The following is a 20,867-nucleotide window of genomic DNA, read 5'->3' on the forward strand; positions in this document are numbered from 1 at the left end:
ATATGGTAGTCGACGGAGCTGTGTGACGTAACCCGGGGTACGATGTACTACCTACCGTGGACTACACTGCGCTTGGATAACAGTTAATTAGCACTTCTGGGTAGTTGAACTGTGTCTTTGGAAGATTATGGTGCACACATTGCGTACTACGCGTAGGTGACTGCAGTGTTCTTAGTGTACACCATATATGCGTATGTCTACAGGTGCAGTCTCAGATAACTTGACTTGATATATTCTCCTTCTTCGACTTAACCCTCCTTTCATCTGTATCATCTGCTATGCTTAATTCTTTAGGTCTAACGAGTTCTTGTCGCATGTTGTGTGTTGGTGGATATCTTTCTAGGGTCATGTACGCATCTGCATTGTTGACGGCGTGCCGAACATGAACGGCATGCTACGTATCTTATGCAATGGAATATATGTGATAAATCATGCGCAGCTAATAGCATAGACGATTTGTGCAGGTAGCCCGAATTATTTCTTTTCCTTGTATGCTGTTTGTTCGAGATATGTCGAAGAGTTGGTGCTCAATTTTTGCAATTTAAATACGAACAGCAACTTGTTCAAAAAATTATCACGTTCCACCACCATACTCAAATGTTTCCAAATTGAATGTATCGACTACAGGGGCACTATATTTCATCACTAAACTAAGAACCGGTTCGATTTCCAGCGTGGTGGTGTACACTTCATATAACAGCCTCCACGGTGTGCGAACCACAGACGCGACCACCGCGCTCCCACATGCTAGACGCGTCTACGCGCGTTTTTGTACATGCAACTATTTTCAGAAATACTACCAGAGGCTATACAGACGATTCTATATATTATATTCGTCATAAAGACATGGACGTCGACGCGTCAAGTACCGTCTAGCCTGCGCAAAGACGCGACATTGACACGGGAATACATCCACACACGATATCACTCAAGCAACGCCCAACCTGCACCAAATCACTCATGCACACAGCTGAAGCCTAATCAAACACATGTATGCAATACAAATGATTCAATGCATGCAAAAATATCTCGTTGATCCATTCAACCACACCTTTCTCTGCCCCGCTACTGGTTCCCGCGCTTTCGCGCAAAAACCTCCCATCCTACATATACACAAAGACACGATTACAGCATCAACGCTTACAAGAGCATCTTCCTGGGGTCCTCAATGTACTCCTTGACCTTGACGAGGAAAGTGACAGCTTCCCTTCCGTCGAGCAGTCGGTGGTCGTATGTGAGCGCAAGGTACATCATCGGCCTGATCTCGACCTTTCCGTTGATAGCGACCGGCTTCTCCTTGATGGCGTGCAGACCGAGAACGGCGGTCTGGGGGAGGTTGATGATGGGAGTACCCATCAGACTGCCAAAGACACCGCCGTTGGAGATGGTGAAGGTACCGCCAGCCATGTCCTCAATGGTGAGCTTGTTGTCGCGCGCCTTCTTGCCAAGGTCGGCAATGGCCTTCTCGATGCCGACCATGTCCAAGCTCTCAGCGTTTCGGACGACCGGGGTGACGAGACCCTTCTCGGTAGCGACGGCAACGGAGATGTCGACGTAGTCGCGGTAGACGATGGTGTCGCCGCCGTCAGGGCCCTCAATGGAGGCGTTGACAGCGGGTACGTCGCGTGCGGCGAGGATGCAGGCGCGCGAGAAGGCGGACATGAAACCGAGCTTGACGCCCTTGTTCTTGAGAATCTCGTCCTTGTAGAGCTTGCGGAACTCCATGATAGAGGACATGTCGACCTCGTTGAAGGTGGTCAGGGAGGCGGCGGTGTTTTGCGACTGCTTCAAGCGCTCGGCGATGCGAAGGCGCATGCGGTTCATCTTGACCTGCAAGGCTGTTAGTACACAATATTTGAGCACACAGAGAGGTTACATACGCGGCGCTCCTCACGGCTGCCAGGTGTAGCCGGCTTGGTCTCCTCGGGCTTGGAATCCTTCTTGGGAGGTGCAGGCTTGGATTCTTGCTTGGGTGGCTGGGGCTTCTCTTCCTGCTTGGGAGGCTCGGGTTTCGACTCCTCCTTTGGCGCTTCTGGCTGAGACTGCTCTTGCTGGCCCTCGGGTTGCGACGAAGTCTCCTGATCCTTGGACGCAGGCTCCTTGGGCTGCTCACTGGCCTCCTCCTTCTTTCCGCCAGCGGGGGCACCACCAGCCTCAAGCTTTACGATGTCCTGTCCGACGGTGACGGTGTCCTCCTCGTTGACGAGGAATTCCTTGATAGTACCAGCCTCGGGCGCATTGACGGCGACGTCGATCTTGTCGGTCTCGATAGTCGCGATTTCTTCATCCTGCTCAACGTAGTCGCCAACCTCTGCATATTGTTAGCTACTGGCATAACCAATTGGACATGGTGAACGCACGTTTTGACCACTGCTTCAGGGTTCCCTCTGTGATCGACTCAGCCATCTCGGGCACCTTGACGATGGTGTCGGCATAGCTTCTTGTCTGCTCGAGGGTCCATAGGCGTTGTGAAGAGAGCTGTCCAGGCCGTCTATAAACAGTTAGTGTTGGGCATTTTTATTAGATGCAGACATTGGCAGTACCTTGAAGCTTGGGCGAGGAGACCAGAGGAGTTCGCCTTGGAGATGGCGGAATAGCTGCGCGCGGCTGGGATGGCTCGTGGGCTTGCGCGCAAAGCTCGCACAGAGCGCATAGCCGCTGGTAGACGGCGGAGACACTGCTGGCTGGACATGATGGGCGGCCAGGCGAAGAGTGGGAAAAAGGAAATTAAGATGCGAGTGAGAGCGATGGGCGACTTCGAGCGAACGAAGGTTTGTGTATGAGTCCCCTTGCGGCAGTTGTATGGTACTGAAGCAGACACGGCACCACACTTCTGACGTCTCGGAAGCCACCCTCCGTCACAGGCACAAATGCCAAGCCCGCAACCTCACGCAGCCCTCACCAAGCCATCTGCGACAACACCGAGGCATTGCGGCCACGACCCACGTTTCTCCCTTCCGCAACAACTCCCACTGGAAGGGCCATCGCCGTCATGAGCTCTAAGATACACGTCCTGTACGCCAACCCCCCGCAGACGCCGCCCTTTACGCGCAGAAACTAACCCAGCCGCAGACGCCTCTACAGGCGGTCCCTCAAGCTCGCCCTCGACTGGAGCGTCCACCGATACCTCTGGCGCGGACAGGCCCTGTACATCCGCGAACTCTTCGAGGCCAAGCGCAATGTTACCGAGCCGCGACAGATGAGGGTGCGTCTCCCTGTTCCACCACCGCGATTACATCGAACTCCACATATATTACGGCTGCACAGAGGACTCTGCTGATGAGTCGCATAGGAACTGATCAAGGAGACGGAAAACCTGCTCGAGAAGTGGAAGCACCCAGACCCTTACCGCCCACCTACGGCTCCCGGAGGTTCGTTGCTAATGCCCGGATACATTTCCGCAGCGGCCGCGGATATGAATGTACTGACGGGTGTTGTAGGATCAAAGTACGAGCGCAACCTGCCTTGCCCAATCATCGATCGTGAGTTTACCATCAAACATTTTCACTTCATCTGCTGACGGCACACAGCTCCACCGAAGATGATTTTGTAGTCGGGGACATTGGAACAAGCATGGTATCACGTGTACATATTACAGCTATAGTGCGACTCAACAGTAGTTCGCAACAAGAAGCCAAAACCTCCATTTTCTCCGTTCATTGAGAGGCTGCTGTGAAGGTCTCGAAGCACCAACCCCGTGACTGTATTTCGTCTTGGGGCGCTAATGAACAATGTCTCCAACGTGGGGTCACGTCTGGAACTTCCTCACCCTCCGTACAGTGCTGAGGTATCCCATACCATCTACAAGGTCATCCTTCTCGACCCAAACGGGTAGATTACCAACACCTGTCGTCGCTTTCCTCGCTTCTTCCTGCGCATATGCGTCCTCCAAGTAGGCCCATTCCGGCACGTCGCAGCATCCGCCTACGAAGATAGTCCTCTCGGGTGACAAGTTGTATAGCAGCGACTCGTGCGTCTTTGGTACCAGCACTTCTACAATCTTCTTCTCCGGATTGAAGCCCCGAATCATCGCCGTGCAGACCAGTCTTGTCGTTCGAGGATCCAACGGCTCTACCATCCCCGTGCGCGCAGACTCGGGGAGATATGGGATACCAAATTTCTGGGTCCGTGGAAGCGAGCCTGGGACTGCAGCAGATGTGGATTGGATAATGTGCACGATAGATCCGTTCAGTGCATGTAGCATTGAAGACGGCTCGACTGGCTCAGAGTACATTGCGAAAGCCACTAGATCCTGTGCTCGCTCGGGCGTTTCTTCGTAGCAGAATTCCCATGGTACTAGACTTGAAAGCGTCTCTGGCGTCCAGCTGAGTACTTGGGCCTGGCCTGAGCTGGTACTGCTCGATTTGAGATGGAAGTAGGATTGCATCTGCATAGCTCTTAACTCATTATCCGATCTTACAGGTATCGTCTGGGCCTGTTGCGCGGTGATCTCATGGAATGTGCCGTGAAATTGCGACGTTGATGTCTGAAGCAAATGCAGCTTTGCCGCTGTTTCGGTGTCGATGGCCCGCGTATCCCCGAGATGTATGACATTGTGTGGTTTAATTCTCGCCAGTAGCTTTGTTAGGAGGTCGAAATGTGAAGAGTAGAGGAAGTCGGGTATGTCGACGACTAGCGGGAGAGAGGAATCTCGCGAGGAAAGGTTTCTGTATGCCAGGAAGAGATCCTCAATGCAAGACTGATAGTAGTCTGCGTAGTTGGCGAAATTCGCCGGAATTGGATGTGCGCGGATAAGCTCATTCCTCATCGCTTCTTTTGGTCCTGGTACAACAGAGGGGTGTGTGAAACTTGGGCCCAGGCTCAGATCTCTCACTATGGCAAGAGAGACTTGACCTGCGGGGACATGCTCTTGTTTTTGCGGGTCGAGATCCATCCAGCATACAGCTGGTACAGAGGGAGCGGTCTTGCCTAGACCTGTAAGGGAGCGATTTACGAGCCGCCGAGCGAATGTTGATTTGCCTGAGCTAGGTGATCCAGTCACTACGGTGATAGATGGGTTGCTAGCACAGTCCTCGATTGCGCGGAGCCAGTCTTCGGGTGTCACTTCAGGACGTAATGGCCGAGAAAGTGTATCCGCGTCTGAGTTGGTTACCTAACAGAGAAGTTAGATGGCCGTTATGTGTCGAGATCTCAACCTTTCTCACGCATGCACCGTCGCGATCAATGCTTGATAGGTGTATAAGGATGTGGCACTTACAACTCGGAACGAACGATCGGTTGAATCGCTCCAGATACCGTCAAAGAGTGGACTGACGTTTGCGAGCGGGGCAGAAATCTTGCAAGTCTTGAACCTGATGTGATTCGTACCATCTAGTCCGCGAATCTTAGACATGGGGTGGGTGGCCGGCACGCACGTTCGATGAACCTGGTTTTTCTGCCCATCACGACTGACTGTTCCAATGTTGGCACCATTGATGTTGACGGCGCCTCGTAGGACTGTCAAATCAAAAGTGCCTATCAGTGTTATAGTCGCGTGTTTGTTCAGGTTGATGGTAAGTTCGGTGTCGGTATCTGAGAGGATGTTTTGGGGTTCGTTGCGCCAGTTGCAGAGCTTGACATTCCGATGTACGAGCGCATGGGTCTCTTCTTCATCTGAACCTTCGTGCTCGGATTTTGCAGCATCAAGCAACGGGCTCGTTGGCACAGGAATCTGCTCCAGCGCAACTTGAGGTGTATTCACAACTTGGGCGGCAGCTTCCGCCTTTAGTCGAGCAGCCGCAATCGCAGTGAGTGGCTTTCCGCTGGGAGTACCAACAGCAGCCGTATCTTCCCCTCTCTTCCGTTTCCCTGACATATTGACTTTGGATGTTGACATTGGTGTTCTGCATGCGCCCATCATTTCAAAGATCAAACCAATGATTTTTGGCGCGCCAAGTCCTAATCGGGACTAGTCGCGATGCGGCTCTTCTCCGCCCAGTGCCCGAGCGCGACAGTTCGCGGCGCAAAAAAGTTCCTTACGAACCTCGACTTTCTGGTCGCAAAGAGCATGGCTCCACCCACACCATGAGTGCCATACAGAAAACCAAGGTGCCGCTCCCGGGCTCCAAGCCCAAGTCAAAACCTCAGAACACGCCGTCGAAAGCGCAATTAAGCCAGGAATTTGTCGACAGCGACGATGATTCTCCCAGTGAGACCGCCGCGCAGTCCAAGAAGCCCGAGAAGCCGAAAGCCACCATTGGCATTCACGTGAACGGCGTACCCAAAGCGAAGTCCAAGCCTAGCAAGAAAGACGTACCTGCCCCCAAATCAGCCTCGAAGTCGAAGGTTACGCCCAAGAAGCCTGCGCCCAAGCAAATCGCGACACAGGAGGACGCCGAAGAATTGTCAAGCTCAGAGATAAGCGGCGACGACGCGCCGACTAGGGACATACAGACGAAGCTCCCAGGTAACACGCAGAGCAAGAAAGCTTCGAGCGACAGCGACGACACCAGCAGCGGAGACAGCTCTAGCGACGACTCGGACACAGGCAACGCCCCGCAACCGACCCGCAAGTCGACCCAAACACAGCCGGTACCGCCAGTGCAACCACAATCGCATGCCGTTGATTTCCGACCGACCCAGGCTTACGCACCCCCCAAAGGATTTGCTCCAGTCCCAGTCAACGACAGGACTATCTCCAAGTCGACAGGCTTGTTCGATAATCTAGAAGGAAAGCAGATATGGCACATCACTGCTCCCGCAGGTGTCTCGCTGAAGGACTTGAGCGAGCTCGCCATGGATAAAGCTATGAAAGGGGATGCCGTACTGAGCTACAAGGGTACAGACTACGGTTTCACTCAGACGGAGAGTGATGAGGGCACCCGGGAGGTTCTATTACCACGGAACAATGGCATGAAACCAGGTTCGTTCATCAACTACTGCCTCTACCGACTATACTGACCTGCCTAGCCCCTACGCAGATATCTCAGACTTTACGCCTACGATCGGTTGTACGACTTCCCCACCTTACCACAAAGCAAGCAGACCAAAACACGGGCTCAGAAGCGGCCGCCTCCATAACGCGATCGACCATTCGTGCACCACGACCACAAGTCACAGGACTGAAGATGCGCTTCCTTCCCACCGGCTTCAGTGGTAACGACGCTGGGACTATCGGTGATTCCGACGACGAGACTGAAGTACCACAGGCGATTGCTGGGCTTGCGATGCCGAACGGACTTAATTTACCCTCCAAAAAGCCGAAGAGGAAACACGCTGATGTCAATGGTGTTGATGCACCTGAAGTGCCGGCGAAGAAGACCAAAAAGCAACGGGATCCTGAGGAGATCAAGAGGAAAGAGGAAAAGAAAGCAAGGAAAGAGAAGAAGCGTGCAAAGGAAGCGGCTGCGGCCTGAGAAAGGCTCACAACTGCTTCAATTAGCACGGCATTTGCTCACACAGCGTTCTTATACCAAAAAGCATACTCGGTCAGAGCGATCGATATCTTCGCTACCTCCACAAATCGGTCTGCATACTACTGAGCGTACATATGAAGCGAATTGGATTTGACGGGGTTTGACGAGAAGCCGTCACAACGAGGATTGTTATTAGCGTTTAGCACGAGTTCATCATAGCATCAGTACTGTCCGGCATGGGAAGGATAGTACTCAATCAGTCAATAAGAGCACGGGTCCATGCCCCAATCAACACTGTCGCTGTCGTTGTCTCGAACTATTTGGCTTGTGGAATTGTTGCTACGTCTGATATCTAGGCAACAGCCTCAACAAACTTAGCAAAATCCAGTGTGCCCAGCCCAGTCGCCGCATCCCATCCCACAGCCGTCTCCCACCCGGGCTCCGCAGTACGGTTAACAATACAACTACCCGACTGACCTTCGGTCACATCCACAAACACATGCCGCAGCTCATCCGAGTAAAGTAAGGGGTTCAAGAAGCCCAGCGCCGGCTTCCCAGCCCGCATCCTCTTATCGTTTGCAAGCGCAATCAGAGCCGCAATCACAGGGGTACTCGCACTCGTCCCTTTCTGCTTGATACCACTCTCATCCATCACGAATCGCGTTCCAATAGCCGAGAGATCGGGTATACCACGTCCACCAGGCGCATACCATCCATCATGCGACCCGTTTAGTTGCGCGATATACTTCTTCGCGTCCGCGTCCTGCCACGCAGGGCGGTCAAAGTAATCGCTGAACCCGCCTGCGCTGAACCACTCTGCGCTAAGCGGGGAGTAGGCAGCCGTTGCGCCGACACTCGTGACGTACGGACAGTCGACGGGGAACGTAGGGCGGAACCTGTTGTTCTTACACTCTGAAGATCCGGTGCCGGCGGAGCCGCCGTCGCCGCTGGCTACGAGGACGGATGTACCCCGTGCTCCGAGCTGCATGAAGAGGTTGCATGCGCGCTTGGCGTAGGCGCGTGGAATCCATGCCTCGTCGTCGGTGTATGATATCGAGAGCACAGTAGGTAGTTCATCGCGTTCGAGCAGTGCTTCCAGGAACTCGATCCATGGCTCATTGAGGCTGGAGGCGAGGGGCACTTCGGTGCCGTTCTCGTCGAGATACGGGCCTCTGCCGCCCGTGGAGAAGTAGGTTACGTTCATGGGCTGTACGAAGGGCATGCTGTATTGGATGTCGAGTTGGGCTTCCCCGCCAAAGCCGAGCTTAGTGTCGTTGCCGTCCTGGATCGAGGCGACGGTGAAGTTGTAGAGAGGGTTGTAGCCGGTGGTGTTGCGGTAGGGACTGAAGTTTTCCAGGAAGGAGTGTAGAAGGGGCTCGTTAGGGTATTCTTCCAGGAAGCCGGCGATGCCCAAAGTCACGGGGGAGTCGGAGTCGGGGATCTGGTAGTTGATGTTGTACATGGACATGATGCAGTCGGGCGTTGTGTCTCCACCGGGGCAGGTTTGCGATGCTAGGAGGAATGGTCAGTTGGGGTTGCCCGGTTTGTTGGGTGAGGGTAGCGCAGTTGTTACGTACATGAATCCTGTCTCTTCTCGGAATGTGATTCTAATGATGGCAGTGCTTTCTTCGAAGGCTTGCGGATGAATTGGGTGACGGGGTAGACAAAGTCAACGTAGTCTGCTACCGCACTGGGGAGGCTGTACTTTGTCGCGCGTAGAACAGGACTTTCATCGTTGTATTGGTAGCGACCGAAATCAGCGTCGATGAGTTGGCTCGCTGTGTCAACGGTAGTGTTGATTCGTAGCCACGACCCTTCAACTGAGAATTGTACTCCGTTGGCATCGAGCCATGAACGCACAGCGACAAGACCGTCTTGACCTGGCTGCTGAAAGTTGCTTATTTCGTCCTGAGATAAATGTGCCCCATACTTTGCATGTGATGGGTCGCTCAATTTCTGAAGATGTGCTTCCAGCTCCGACATGCGAGGCTGCTTTAGAGCGACTGACAGCGTTAGCGGTAGAGAACCATCGGCTTCACCGACAGACTTCCAGCCGTCTGGAAGCTCTACAACAATCTCATGTGCAGCATTGTCCTTTGCTGCCGACCGAGCAAGGGCGCCCAGAAAGGTCGCACTCGAGACAAGAGTCGAGCCCAATCTCATGATGTAACCGACGATGAATTGAGATGAAAGAGAAAGAGTTGATATTTCGGGTTTATACGAGAGTAATTCAGCAGAGCATTGCAGACTTATGAGCGCGTGAGACGAGATGAAAATTGCAACGAAAGCATAATGTAATGAATCATGGCGAGCGTCGACCCTCGACCGTCAACACCTCCATTACGGTGCTATCTGAGGACCTTCCTAGTGTGACGTATCGCAATTTTCTACGACCCCAGCAGGGATAACGTTAAGCATTGACAACAAGCATCGCGAATGACCAAGAGCGGGCGATATTGCTGCGACATGGGTGCGGATAATACTCGTATTTCGAGGTTGCGAGCACCCGGTCAGTCTCGCTGGTATTGCGGGTGCCAGATGGGATGTAGAGGTATTTGCCTAGCTCTGGTCGTATTTTTAGACAGCTAGATCTGCAAACACGATAGAATGTATACCGACGAGGTCCAAGGAGCGAAGAAAACAATGTAGAAGGTTAGAGAAAGGTTGGCTGTGTACCTGCCCAGGTGTAGCGTACTTCGTACCTAGGTAGAGCGAACGCGAATGTGGGTCGCTGTTTGACACTAGCAAATTCCCGTACCTGCACGCCGGGGTAGCTGCCGCGACTCCACTGGACGAGTAAACTACCTAGGTAACATCGCGCATGTTCCAATATTAGCACTCTTGCACCAGCTTTACTGTCGTTCACGACCTTCTTTGTGCTTCCGCGCTTGGACAAGAGGGCAGGATGGCCCTTGTAGCATCGTATCCAAGTCATGCGAATCGCTGACAGCAAGCAGCGCGGACCGAAAACTGTCGGTGCGCCCCTTTCCTGGATCTCACCGCAAGGCAATCCACTCCGCTCCCTGTATGGGACATTCGAAGGCATGAAGCGATAAGATTTTTTTGCGGCTAGCCGTCGTATTTGGCGGGATCAGTCGGCATGAAGCGACGGATACGGCCAAATTAGTCTGGCATCAAGCTTGACTTAAGACCTCTTCGCTATCTCTAAAGTCAGATCAATCGTCACCGACCTCACCGACGCTCTTCTTCTCTCTGCTCGTCAAAATGGTTCGATACGCCCTCACAGTCTCCGCGCTCGCCAGCAGTGTCCTGGGTGCTGTGCCTACGGTCAACATACCACTGAACTTCGCGCACGGCGGCGCCCAGAAGATCTCAACGGAGCTCGTCGATCCCTCGACCAACCACACCATCGAAATCGTCGTCGACCAAGGTTCCGAGAACTTCTGGGTTTTTGGCCCCGACAGCATCAGGAACTGGGGATGCACTCGTCTCGGTTGTGCAGGCCCTTGCAACGAGACGGTGCAGCCTTTTTACGACTACCCAAACAGCCCGTCGGCATCTAAACCAGTGCCCTTCCGATCCTCCTACTCGTATGGAGGAAACAGCAAGTTCATCACTGGAGATGTGGCGGTGAACGATACCTTCCAATTCGTTTCCGATGCGGGGCTTTCGTCGACCGTGGACACGGAAGTCGCGATTTCAAGCTACATGACATCGCGCCTCGGCGACAGCAGCGGAAAGTGTACTCCGACGTCTTCGTTTGACGACGGCATCTTGGGTATCTCCCCATACTACCGCAAACCGACCTGGAACACGACGGGCCCGCACGTGCGCCAAAACCTACTCGAGGCTGGCGCCATCTCCGCGCCCGTACAGAGTCTGTGGTTCGACGAGGCGCCTGAAGGAATCGAAGATACGTTCACCGGCCACGTCGTCTTCGGCGGCGTCGACCACTCCAAATACACGGGCGACCTCGTCAAAGTCCCTATGGTTGAGGCTCCGTTCGGTGGTGTGACACTTGGCTACTACGTCAACCCGCCTGTCGTCTCAGTCAATGGAACAGCGTTCAATAACTCGGACGTCATCTCTCCCACCTGCCTCGTCGACTCCGGCACCACACTCGATTACCTACCCGTCAGCTACAGTCAAAATGACCAGTTCGCTGCTGCCGCTGGTCTCGTTGTGGACGAGTATGGTGTCATTGGCTGGAACGGTACATGCGAATCTATCCCCAAGGACACTACTATTGATCTAGAGTTCACTGGTGTCGAGGGCAAGAAGGTCACCGTCAAGATTCCGCTGCGCACTTATGCTCGCTCGGGTGTCAACCCATCTACAGGTATCTGCTCGCTTGCGTTCTCCACTGGTGATTGCCTGTTTGGTGCGCCGTTTGCTACTGCCGCCTTCTTTGCTGCTGATGATGCGGCGGAGATGGTGGCGTTTGCGCAGGGTGGTGTGTCGAAGAAGGGAAGTAAGCCCGATCCCAACTCTATCACTTTGGATCTTGCTTAGCGGGAGTGTCGTATATGAAGTTCGATTCTAGTATATATGAAATTAGCAATGTTAATTTAGGCCTGAATGATCATGGATGATAATTGTCCTTCGCGGTGTCGTGTGTTCTTGAGCCTCTTTATCCCTTAGCCTCGGATGAGACAGCACTCTGAGTTTTCTCCTACACTGTGTTAGTAGTGTCACTCGAGTTTTGATGCTTTATGTGTCTATCACATGCATTCGACGTGTGAAGTTGTAAAGGTATCGTCACTTCAGCCCGGCAGGGGATCCGGTTGGCCCTAAGAACCTGGGCAGGGACCGGCCGCACGGTAGCCCAAGCTGACGAAATCGTACTAGCGCAAACAACGCGCGCTCTGTTGTCACTCAGGCGAGGGCAGGGAATCACCGCAATTGTCGTCAACTTTCACGACACTGCAGCCTCGGCCGTCGCACTATGCTGGTGAGCAGGCCTCGGAAAAACACCATTGCACGCGACTTCCACGCTTATTGCGCGCGCACCCACCCCCATGGCTACCGCAGACAACGCTCCTGCCCGGAGTGCTGAGGCCTCGCAAACAGACGAAGCCGACTCCACACCCTCCACCCCCACGCTGGCACCCGCACACGAAAACCACATGGCGCACGATATATCAGACGCCGACGACGTCAGGGCTTTCGACCAGCCCGACTCGGACCTGCCGCCGCTACCGACCGAAGAAGACGACAGCATCATACACCATGTCATCGAGGAAGAAGACGCGCACCATGGCGAAAGCGTCTTCGAGGATCGCGAAATGCAGCGCCAATTGATGGACATTGAATCGAGCTTTATTCCCGAGGCGCCTGTCCACGTCGAAGCACCCCAAGGGCAGTCCGGCGTAGACGATACCTACCTGTTCGGGGGCTCGCCAGGAAATTCCCAGCAATCGGCTCGACCCATGGACGACGATGCGGATATGCAAAGAGTCATGGACAATCTGGAGGAGCTGACAAAGCCAAAGAAGAAGCCAAAGAAGCTCGAAGTGCGTAGTGGGAACACACCAACCAAGTCGCAAGCCAGGAACAGCCACCACAGCAACTCCTCCTCCTTTTCCGAGGCTCCGACGCCTGCCGACGCTTACAAGACGCCTGCCGCCAGACGTCTGGACTTCGGAGAAGATGACTCAATGGATGCGAGCACCGCAACATCAGAGGTCGCACCTTCCTCACCCGCTGCAGAAGCCGCGCATCGAAGCCAATCACGCGCCTCGGCAGGCAGGTCTACAGAACAAGCAGCTGGAGGAGAAGGCGCGCATCAAGCGAACCAACCTGCAGCAGCTGCCCAGCTAAAAGAGGTGGACGTGCGACGGCCGACATCCAGTGCCTCGACAGTGAAAGCTCCCGATTTCTCACAGATTGAAGAAGGTTCTTCTCTTACGAACGAGAACGACTCTAGCGTGGATAGTTCAGCCATGCCTCCACCACTGGTTCCCGCGAGCGCGCAGAAGATCAGCAAGCGGCCCAGCTACCTACAGCACCGCGGTTCGAGCCAGCGGTCATCCGTATCGTCCTTCACCAACCGTTCCGACGCGTCTGGAGATGGCGGAAGCAGTGCAAGTCTCGGCGCAGACTATGCTTTGCAGACTGGTGGTGCTATTCCTCGTTCGAGCGGACCACGGGGGATGAGCCTAGGGCTGTCAAGACTGCCAAGCTTGGGTAGCATCGCCTCGTCTATGTCAGGATACAGCGATACCAACCCCTGGGAGAAGGGACGGAGTATTAGCACGAACTCACTGTCCGCTTTTCTTCAGCCGGACAATAGTCTAGGTCGTCTGGACGAGGAGGTGCCTAACAGTGCGACTCCACCAGAAACACCACGCGCTCCCAGTGTGCAGCCCGCCCCTACCGACACCGTTATTGCGAGACATATCCAGGACATACAAGTACCAGACTCTATTGCGCGCGACTTCCGGGCTAAGCACTCGCGATCGCCAGACAAACGACACATGGCTACTCCCTTCACTCGCAGTAAACACAATCTCACACTAAAGGAGCAGAACAGCAAAATCGACAAGCTCAGCAAAGAGAACTTTGATCTTAAGCTCAAGATCCATTTCCTCGACCAAGCGCTGCAGAACCGGTCTGATGAGGGAGTCAAGGAGATGATCTCGAAGAACGTCCAACTGCAAACTGATCTCGCGACGGAGAAGAAGGAAAGCCAGTCGATGCGCAAGAAGATTCGTGATCTGGAGCGAAGGCTCAAGGCTCAGGAAGAGGGACACGCTACCGCTAGAGATGTTGGCAGTGGCTCAGAAGACGGACGAAGTGTCCAGTCATCCAGGCAAGCCGAACTGGAGGAAGAGATCGAGTTCTTGCGGGAGCGCCTAGAGTCTACGGAGATTACAGTGGACCAGTGGCAACAGGAGGCTCTTCAGAAGGAAGCTGATAATCGACGCATGGCTGATTACATCAAGACCATGCGAGAGAAGAGCTCTGGTGAAGACTCTGCTGGTGTTGACGAGGCTATCAACATGTGGAAAGAAGACTTCGAAGAGGAGCGTGCGAGGCGCGAGCAGGTGGAAACCCGCTGTCAGCAAGCAGAGACCGAGACCGAGAGGCTTCGAGAGGAGCTTGAGCGTCTGAAAGATCAAAACCAGCAGATGCAACAGATGCAGCACTCGACAACGAACCATCACATGAACAAGGTCTTTAACAACTCACGGCGCATGCACCAATCCTTTGCGGCCCGGTCGAACTCTGGATCTGATGGGAATGAGAATACTGCGCCAGTCTCGCTCGGCGGCACAAGTAGTACTTTAGTGGAACATCTGCAAAGCGACAACGAGAAGCTGCAACGAGATCTCCACGCACAAGCTTCCATGCTCACTTCAAGGAATCGAGAGAATCTTCGACTGAGGGAAGAGAACGAAGGCTTGAAACTTACAATTCGCAGAGGAGATGCTGGATCGACAGCCGGTGATAGCATTCTGGAACGATCCATCTCCCGCAACCACATGAGATCTGTTTCGAGAGCAAGCGGCGGAACACGTTTGACCCAGCAAAGCGATCCCGATCGAGAAGACTTCGAAAGCAAGAATGCTGCATTGCGAGACGAGCTATCGCAGCTGAAGCTTTCATACAAGGAGCTTGATGACCAGCTTAATGGTCATCTCGATATGCTTGAGACCACCGAGAACAAGGTCAAGGAGCTGGAGAGGGAGATAGAAGCACAGACAGAAGACCTACAGGCACTAGCAAGCGAGCGCGACGAGGCTCTGGAGCTGCTACAAGACAAAGAGCAAGAAACTGAAGAGCTCAGACAAGAAGCCCTGGATACGGTGCAAAGGTTGGAGATTGACCTCGAGCAAAAGCAAGCGGAACGTGACCGTCTTTACAACGATCTGGAAAACACCACTGAAGACTTCCATGCTCTACAACAAGAAATGAAGAATGTCAGTGAGAGTCTTTTGCAGCTCGAAGACGATCGGGATGCAAGCCTTCGCAAGATCCAGAACCTTGAATCAGAGCTTGGCGACGCCAACGAAGAACTGAACAGGCAAGACAAGCTCCTTAGTGAGGAGAGGTCGAAGAACGAACGACTTGATGTCCAGCTTGAGTCTTGTCAGGGTGAGATCGATTTCCTGAGAGAAGAGCAAGAGGGCGACAAGATCAAGATTGGCGAGCTGGAATCGGCGCTGAACCATACTCAAGTCACATTACAAGAGGCTAGAGAGCGATCTCGGGATCTTGAGGAGCGCATGGCCGAGGAGAGGCAGCAACGCGATGCCTTGGAAACCCAAGAGAAACAAGAGGTGGAGAAGATCATCACCGAACTCAATGGTCAGTTGTCGAAGCTTAAGGAAGAGAGCAGGAAGCTACGAAAGAATCTCTCAAGCAAGGAAGTTGAGGCATCCACTTGGAAGCAACGGCATGACGAGTTGGAGCAAATGCTTCGTGAGTCACTGGGCAACCTCAACGGCACGAGGTCGAGCCTCTTCAAGGTAAGTGAGGGTACTCCTGATCGTCTCAAGACATACTAACTGATCGTTCAGGATATCGCAAAGCTTCAACGAGATCTCCAAGCGACTATGCAAGAGCTTGACGTCGTCAAAACCGATCTTGCGGAGAAAGACCGTTTGCTGCGAAACCGCGATGCTCTCTTGGAGAGCACTGGCATGGAGAGCCGCCGTCTTTCAGAGCTGCTCGAGCGCGAACGTCAAGGCCGTCGACAAGACCAAACAGCATTCGAGAACGCCAAGCGTGGTCATCAATCCACTACCAGGGCGATCCAGCAACACGAATCGAGGGTTCTGGAACTTGAAACCCTTCGTAGTCAGGATCGGCAGAGACTCCACAGCCTGGAGAAACAGTACAAGGAGCAGCTGCTAGAACGAAACAACTTGCTCTACGCTCTGTGGAATCGACTGTCCACTCTTTGCGGCGCAGAATGGTCCCGCAATAACGCTCTCATCAACGGAGAACTGACTTCCATGGAGCTCATTTCTAGGAACGTCCCGGGCTTCCACAAGAACATCATTCTTGCGGTGAGGACCGTGGAGGGTGTCATTGGTGCCTTCAAGCAAAGAATTCGCAACATAGAAAACAATCTGATCCGCGACTACCAAACTCTCGAGCATAGCCTAGACTCTCGCGCCAAGCGACTTGACCAGCTCGAGAAGCTTGTAATGGCCCAACGGCAATCGATCGGAAGACCTAGCACTGTCCGTGGCGGTATCGTCGACCTCAACACCGCGGAAGTCAATAAACTGCGTACTGAGAACAAGACCTTACGATCCGAGGTCCAGACCCTCCGCGCCATTACCGCCACGACGCAATCCGGTAACGATGTTATTGTCAGCCGCTCACCATCACGTGCTGCCTCGCCGACCTCCTCCAAACGTGCCAGTATGGCGCAAACACTATTGCGTGCTCACTCCGCTTCTGTCGTGGAGCATTTTTCGACTTCGAATTCGTCGACGCCGACGCCAGGCCATCCCTATCCCGCCGCTGGACCGCTTCAGCCAAGTGAACAGAAGTGGATACATCGACTTAAGGAACTCGAACGGCGTTTGAAAGCCGAGCGTGAAGCCCGACTCCTTGACCGAAGTGGTGCCCGTAAGAGATTAGAGCAGAAGGTAGAAGAGAATGCGGACCTCAGGGCTGCGCTTGAGAAGGAGAGGGACCGTCGAGACGAAGATGGCCCAGATGATGTCCAAAGGACTGCGTCTGCGAGTGGCAGCCGCATCGGTGGAAGTGGACGTGCCAGTGTGGTTGGCAGCGTGAGACACACTAATGGCAGTGGCAAAGAGAGAGAAGAGGAGATGTATTAGTGCATTTCCTATGCGGCGACTTTTCCCTTCTTGTACCAACCTTTTCTTCCCTTCTTGATAGATGCTTTAGCGATTTGCGTTCGACTTTCCGCTTATCTTTTCTTACGATATAACGAGTGACGAGGTTGCTTGGTCGGCGCATGTAGGCATTATGGGTACACTTCACGGAGTAGTCGTTGCATACCATATATTAGAGGAGTGGGCGTATAGCATGTTTGTAATTGAAGGTGTTTCCTTACAACCCGTAGTACATGGTGTTTCTCCACGTATTTGAGTGTGTCAATCACGACTAACATTTTATGGACAGCACCTCAATGGCAAAGGGATGCCCATGTAAAGCAGCCATTCAATGTCATGTGTGGGAGCAGATCAATCTGGGCTTAGGTGAGTTAAATTGATCGAACACCTTATTCAACGCGGCTTGCCGGAAGGTCACCTTTACCCGCTACCCGATACCTTGTAAGGAAACTGTCAACCCTCTCGGGTCTTTAAAAGACAGCTTTCGTCCCTCTCCAGTTCAAGTTCCTCCAATCTCCTCTGACGTCGCGAAGCATCGCTGGGACATGTGACAGACGCCGGCAAACAGCATATCCACCTCCGACAACTCTCTCACCCCTCTGCCACCTATTTGTTGAGGCATAGTGCAAGGCAGCATCCATCGAAGTTTGCATTAGCAACACTTCAACTACTCCACGTACGTTCTCTACTGCTCAAGCTGCTCTCTCACCTATACCGTTGTTGCGTACGATACATGAGATACGATACGGATAAACATTTTCTCAATATTGAAATATGGAATCCAACACTAATCTTACTTGCGATTCCCAGACCGCTCGCGAGCGCTTATCTATAAGCCAAAGCCGAAGTAGTCGCAAGTCCGCAGCTTCACCTAATCCTTCCGTTGGGGCTCCAACATCAAAAGCAACGACGCCAACACCCTCACAAGCCCTGCCTGTATCTGGTCTGTTTGCTAGTTTACTATTCGATCGCCAAAAGGTATACCAGCATAAACCGCCTAACTCCACGATACCTCGGACAGCACAGACAGTCGACACAGAAAAGACCAGATCAACTGCGCGACAGAGTGAAGCTCGTTCTCATTACAACTCACCGATACCCTCCAGGACTCATGTGCATCATCTCAAAGAAGCACATCCTGGCCACTTGAAGCCCACCATGGTACCGAAGAAACCTACAGTGAGTGGAAAACGAGCACAGCCGACTAAGCAAACACAAACTAAGAACACTGGGAAGGCTACCCTAGAGAAGTCAAAGAAGCGCAATACACCCGCGCGTGTGACTCCGCGAGCAGCGAAACGTCAGAAGACCGAGGCAAACAGCAAGAGAAAGCTGGACGACAAGGGCAGCATGGGCAACAACATGTCAACTATGTGGTCGACAACGGCTAACAAGGAAGTCGACCTCATCACTCTATCTGACAGTGAAGACGACGGATACCAGCATGTGCGACAACGAAAAATTACCCATAAAGAGGAAGTGACCGCGGAATTGCATGGATCGAAAGTCGACATTGACGAGGACGCCAAGCCCAGTATCTCTGATTCCGTGGTGACTCCAGAAGCCATTCACCTCGAATCAAGGCCAAGACTTTCCATTTTCGACCAGCTTCCTAGATGGGACTTCGGCGGCATCTCTCCTCCTACAAGCCCAGCCAACCTCTACAGTGCACCTCCACGTCTACGGCACGATCCTCAAGACGACATGGCGGAATCGGAGGAAAAGCATGCTAACGAGCAAGAACAGTCGCGTCCTGAAGTCGACGCCGTCAAGGCCGAACTCGCCAGACAGAAGATACTCCACGAGAAGGCACAGAGCGATCGTGGTTTGGCCCAATTCCACTCCAACAGTGCGACTGATCAACAACTCCAAGCCCTTCACCGCGATCTCGAGACCGAACGAGAGAACCTGCGAAAGGCGAACCTGGTCATGGACAGGCTGGGCGTCAAAATCGACAACGTCACCGCAAGGAAGGACCAGCTAATCGGAGAGCTTCAGAGCGAGAAACAACTGAGAAAAGATGAGAAGGCCGAGCATGAGCGCATACTCGAAGACGTCATGAACACCCAGTCAAACTTAGGTTCCGCTAACAACTACCTGGTCGAAGAAAACGAACGCCTTCAAGCAGAGAACGAGAGCCTCCGAGCCTCCGCCGCGCGCAAGTTCACGTTCACGTCTTCGCAGGTACCCCAGGCGCCGGCATACCCCTCGATCTTCACCCCGGAGTCCTCCCAAGCCTCTCAAGCCGTCTATCTCCCTTCTCCAGCCCCGTCCTCAGTCAACACGCCCGGAGAACTCACCGACCAGCAGAAAGCGGAGAACCTCAGGAAGAATTACCTCAACCTCAACGAGCGCAACAGCCGTCTCAAGTCTGCCGCTGAGAAACTCACCAACACTACCAAGGGCATGGATCTGACTAGCTTTGGAGAGTTCGGCGTGTATCTCAGGCAGATGAAGATCGTGATGGACAACGATGCCAAGAAGGGCAAAGAGAAGAAGGAAGTTGCCAAGAAGGATGAGGATGATACCAAATAAGACGGCTCACCAGCCTATGGATAGCATGGCCGCCGAAGCTGGAGCGTGTGCGATGAAGGAGCGTTTCTTCTTCGATATATCGTTCTGACGACGGGTCGGAAGCTAGGGTCTGGGTATTACGGACATTGAGTTTGTGCTGCGCAGCGATGAGCGCCTTTTCTGGGATAGGAAAAGTCAACTGCTTAGATGCACATGGGTCGGCTGGTTTGCGTAGAGTTATTCTCATCGGATCGTGTCTTTGGGAGTAGTTCTGCGCGGGCAGCGAGGCGGCGTGGATGAAACCAGAGACTCACATGAATGCGATCATTATCCTGAAATAGAGCCGGTCCTACAACTTAAGCATGAAACAGCTATAACGTGAACAAAACGACCATTGGCTAACTCCTCGTACAAGTAGAATGACGTAAACCCAGATTAGGTAGAGGAGGTTCCTAACAGTCTGAGCCTTAGAAGCCGTAGTGAACATTAACGCTGACACCGTCAACAATGCATTGCCACCCTGGATACTGTCAAAATATGTTAGCATGGCAACGAAGCCTCCGAATCTCGCATCTCAAACATACCTTGGCCCTCGCCCAAACCAACACACGATCACCCGGCTCCAACGCATCCAAGAAGCCTTCTCCACTCCCCGCACCCTCGTTACCCTCATCAACCTCACACAAACCACCTTCGTCCCAGGAAACATGATAGTCCTGAGTACCAGCCATAACACGATTACCCTGTAGGTACCAAGCAGAATGCCCCTCACCACCCTGCGGGCCTTGCAGCGCACTCTCGGGCCTCTTGACAAGCGACCAACCGCGCCCCACCATATTAGTATGATAATCCATCGGACTGCTAATCCAAGTATTCACCAACCGCGGAGTAGGAAGCAGACTATTGATGTTCGATGCATCGCGCAAGATGGACACCTCAAGCCATGAAGAGGTGGAAAAAGTACCCTGCGTATTTTCGCTCGTCCAGCCTTGGTCTCTACTCGTGATGTCAAAATCGATGCGCTTGATCTTTGCTGTTTCGCCGCCTAGGCTGGCTTCTTTCACAATGGGCGTGGAGTAGGGGTTGGCTTCGAGACAGAGAGTTGCTGCCGACGGGTTATTCATTCCGGCGCGGGCGAGGACGGTTCCGCCTGACCGGGAAATCCGTTCGACGGGCCAGTATTGCGCGTGCTCTAGTATGCTGAGGACCAGCTCGGTGG

General features: G+C 53.3%; 8 protein-coding genes across 8 annotated transcripts; 5 read left to right on the forward strand and 3 right to left on the reverse strand.

The window, feature by feature from the left end:
• Positions 1–1,140: 1,140 nt before the first annotated feature.
• On the reverse strand, positions 1,141–2,692 carry KGD2 (2-oxoglutarate dehydrogenase complex E2 component; the record flags this gene model as incomplete). Its single annotated transcript, XM_051470183.1, has 4 exons — positions 1,141–1,830; positions 1,881–2,311; positions 2,361–2,491; positions 2,544–2,692. 4 exons carry the CDS (start codon positions 2,690–2,692, stop codon positions 1,141–1,143), a joined length of 1,401 nt encoding a protein of 466 aa, XP_051325671.1.
• Positions 2,693–2,992: 300 nt separating this feature from the next.
• J4E85_005943 (uncharacterized protein) lies at positions 2,993–3,553 on the forward strand (the record flags this gene model as incomplete). The annotated part of the gene is made up of 5 exons (XM_051470184.1): positions 2,993–3,015; positions 3,073–3,205; positions 3,293–3,371; positions 3,441–3,482; positions 3,531–3,553. 5 exons carry the CDS (start codon positions 2,993–2,995, stop codon positions 3,551–3,553), a joined length of 300 nt encoding a protein of 99 aa, XP_051325672.1.
• Positions 3,554–3,748: 195 nt separating this feature from the next.
• On the reverse strand, positions 3,749–5,815 carry J4E85_005944 (uncharacterized protein; the record flags this gene model as incomplete). The annotated part of the gene is made up of 2 exons (XM_051470185.1): positions 3,749–5,113; positions 5,219–5,815. 2 exons carry the CDS (start codon positions 5,813–5,815, stop codon positions 3,749–3,751), a joined length of 1,962 nt encoding a protein of 653 aa, XP_051325673.1.
• Positions 5,816–6,024: 209 nt separating this feature from the next.
• J4E85_005945 (uncharacterized protein) lies at positions 6,025–7,355 on the forward strand (the record flags this gene model as incomplete). The annotated part of the gene is made up of 2 exons (XM_051470186.1): positions 6,025–6,862; positions 6,910–7,355. The coding sequence occupies 2 exons, from the start codon at positions 6,025–6,027 to the stop codon at positions 7,353–7,355; spliced, it is 1,284 nt and encodes a 427-aa protein (XP_051325674.1).
• A 352-nt stretch (positions 7,356–7,707) lies between these two features.
• On the reverse strand, positions 7,708–9,518 carry J4E85_005946 (uncharacterized protein; the record flags this gene model as incomplete). The annotated part of the gene is made up of 2 exons (XM_051470187.1): positions 7,708–8,867; positions 8,933–9,518. The coding sequence occupies 2 exons, from the start codon at positions 9,516–9,518 to the stop codon at positions 7,708–7,710; spliced, it is 1,746 nt and encodes a 581-aa protein (XP_051325675.1).
• Positions 9,519–10,580: 1,062 nt separating this feature from the next.
• Positions 10,581–11,828, forward strand: J4E85_005947 (uncharacterized protein; the record flags this gene model as incomplete). Its single annotated transcript, XM_051470188.1, has 1 exon — positions 10,581–11,828. The coding sequence occupies one exon, from the start codon at positions 10,581–10,583 to the stop codon at positions 11,826–11,828; it is 1,248 nt and encodes a 415-aa protein (XP_051325676.1).
• A 506-nt stretch (positions 11,829–12,334) lies between these two features.
• Positions 12,335–17,116, forward strand: J4E85_005948 (uncharacterized protein; the record flags this gene model as incomplete). Its single annotated transcript, XM_051470189.1, has 2 exons — positions 12,335–15,787; positions 15,839–17,116. The coding sequence occupies 2 exons, from the start codon at positions 12,335–12,337 to the stop codon at positions 17,114–17,116; spliced, it is 4,731 nt and encodes a 1,576-aa protein (XP_051325677.1).
• A 1,176-nt stretch (positions 17,117–18,292) lies between these two features.
• On the forward strand, positions 18,293–19,669 carry J4E85_005949 (uncharacterized protein; the record flags this gene model as incomplete). The annotated part of the gene is made up of 1 exon (XM_051470190.1): positions 18,293–19,669. One exon carries the CDS (start codon positions 18,293–18,295, stop codon positions 19,667–19,669), a length of 1,377 nt encoding a protein of 458 aa, XP_051325678.1.
• Positions 19,670–20,867: the final 1,198 nt, after the last annotated feature.

The sequence above is a fragment of the Alternaria conjuncta genome (genome assembly GCF_024043145.1).
Source record: "Alternaria conjuncta strain BMP 0040 chromosome Unknown scaffold_8, whole genome shotgun sequence".
In the NCBI taxonomy this organism is placed as follows: Eukaryota; Fungi; Ascomycota; class Dothideomycetes; order Pleosporales; family Pleosporaceae; genus Alternaria; species Alternaria conjuncta.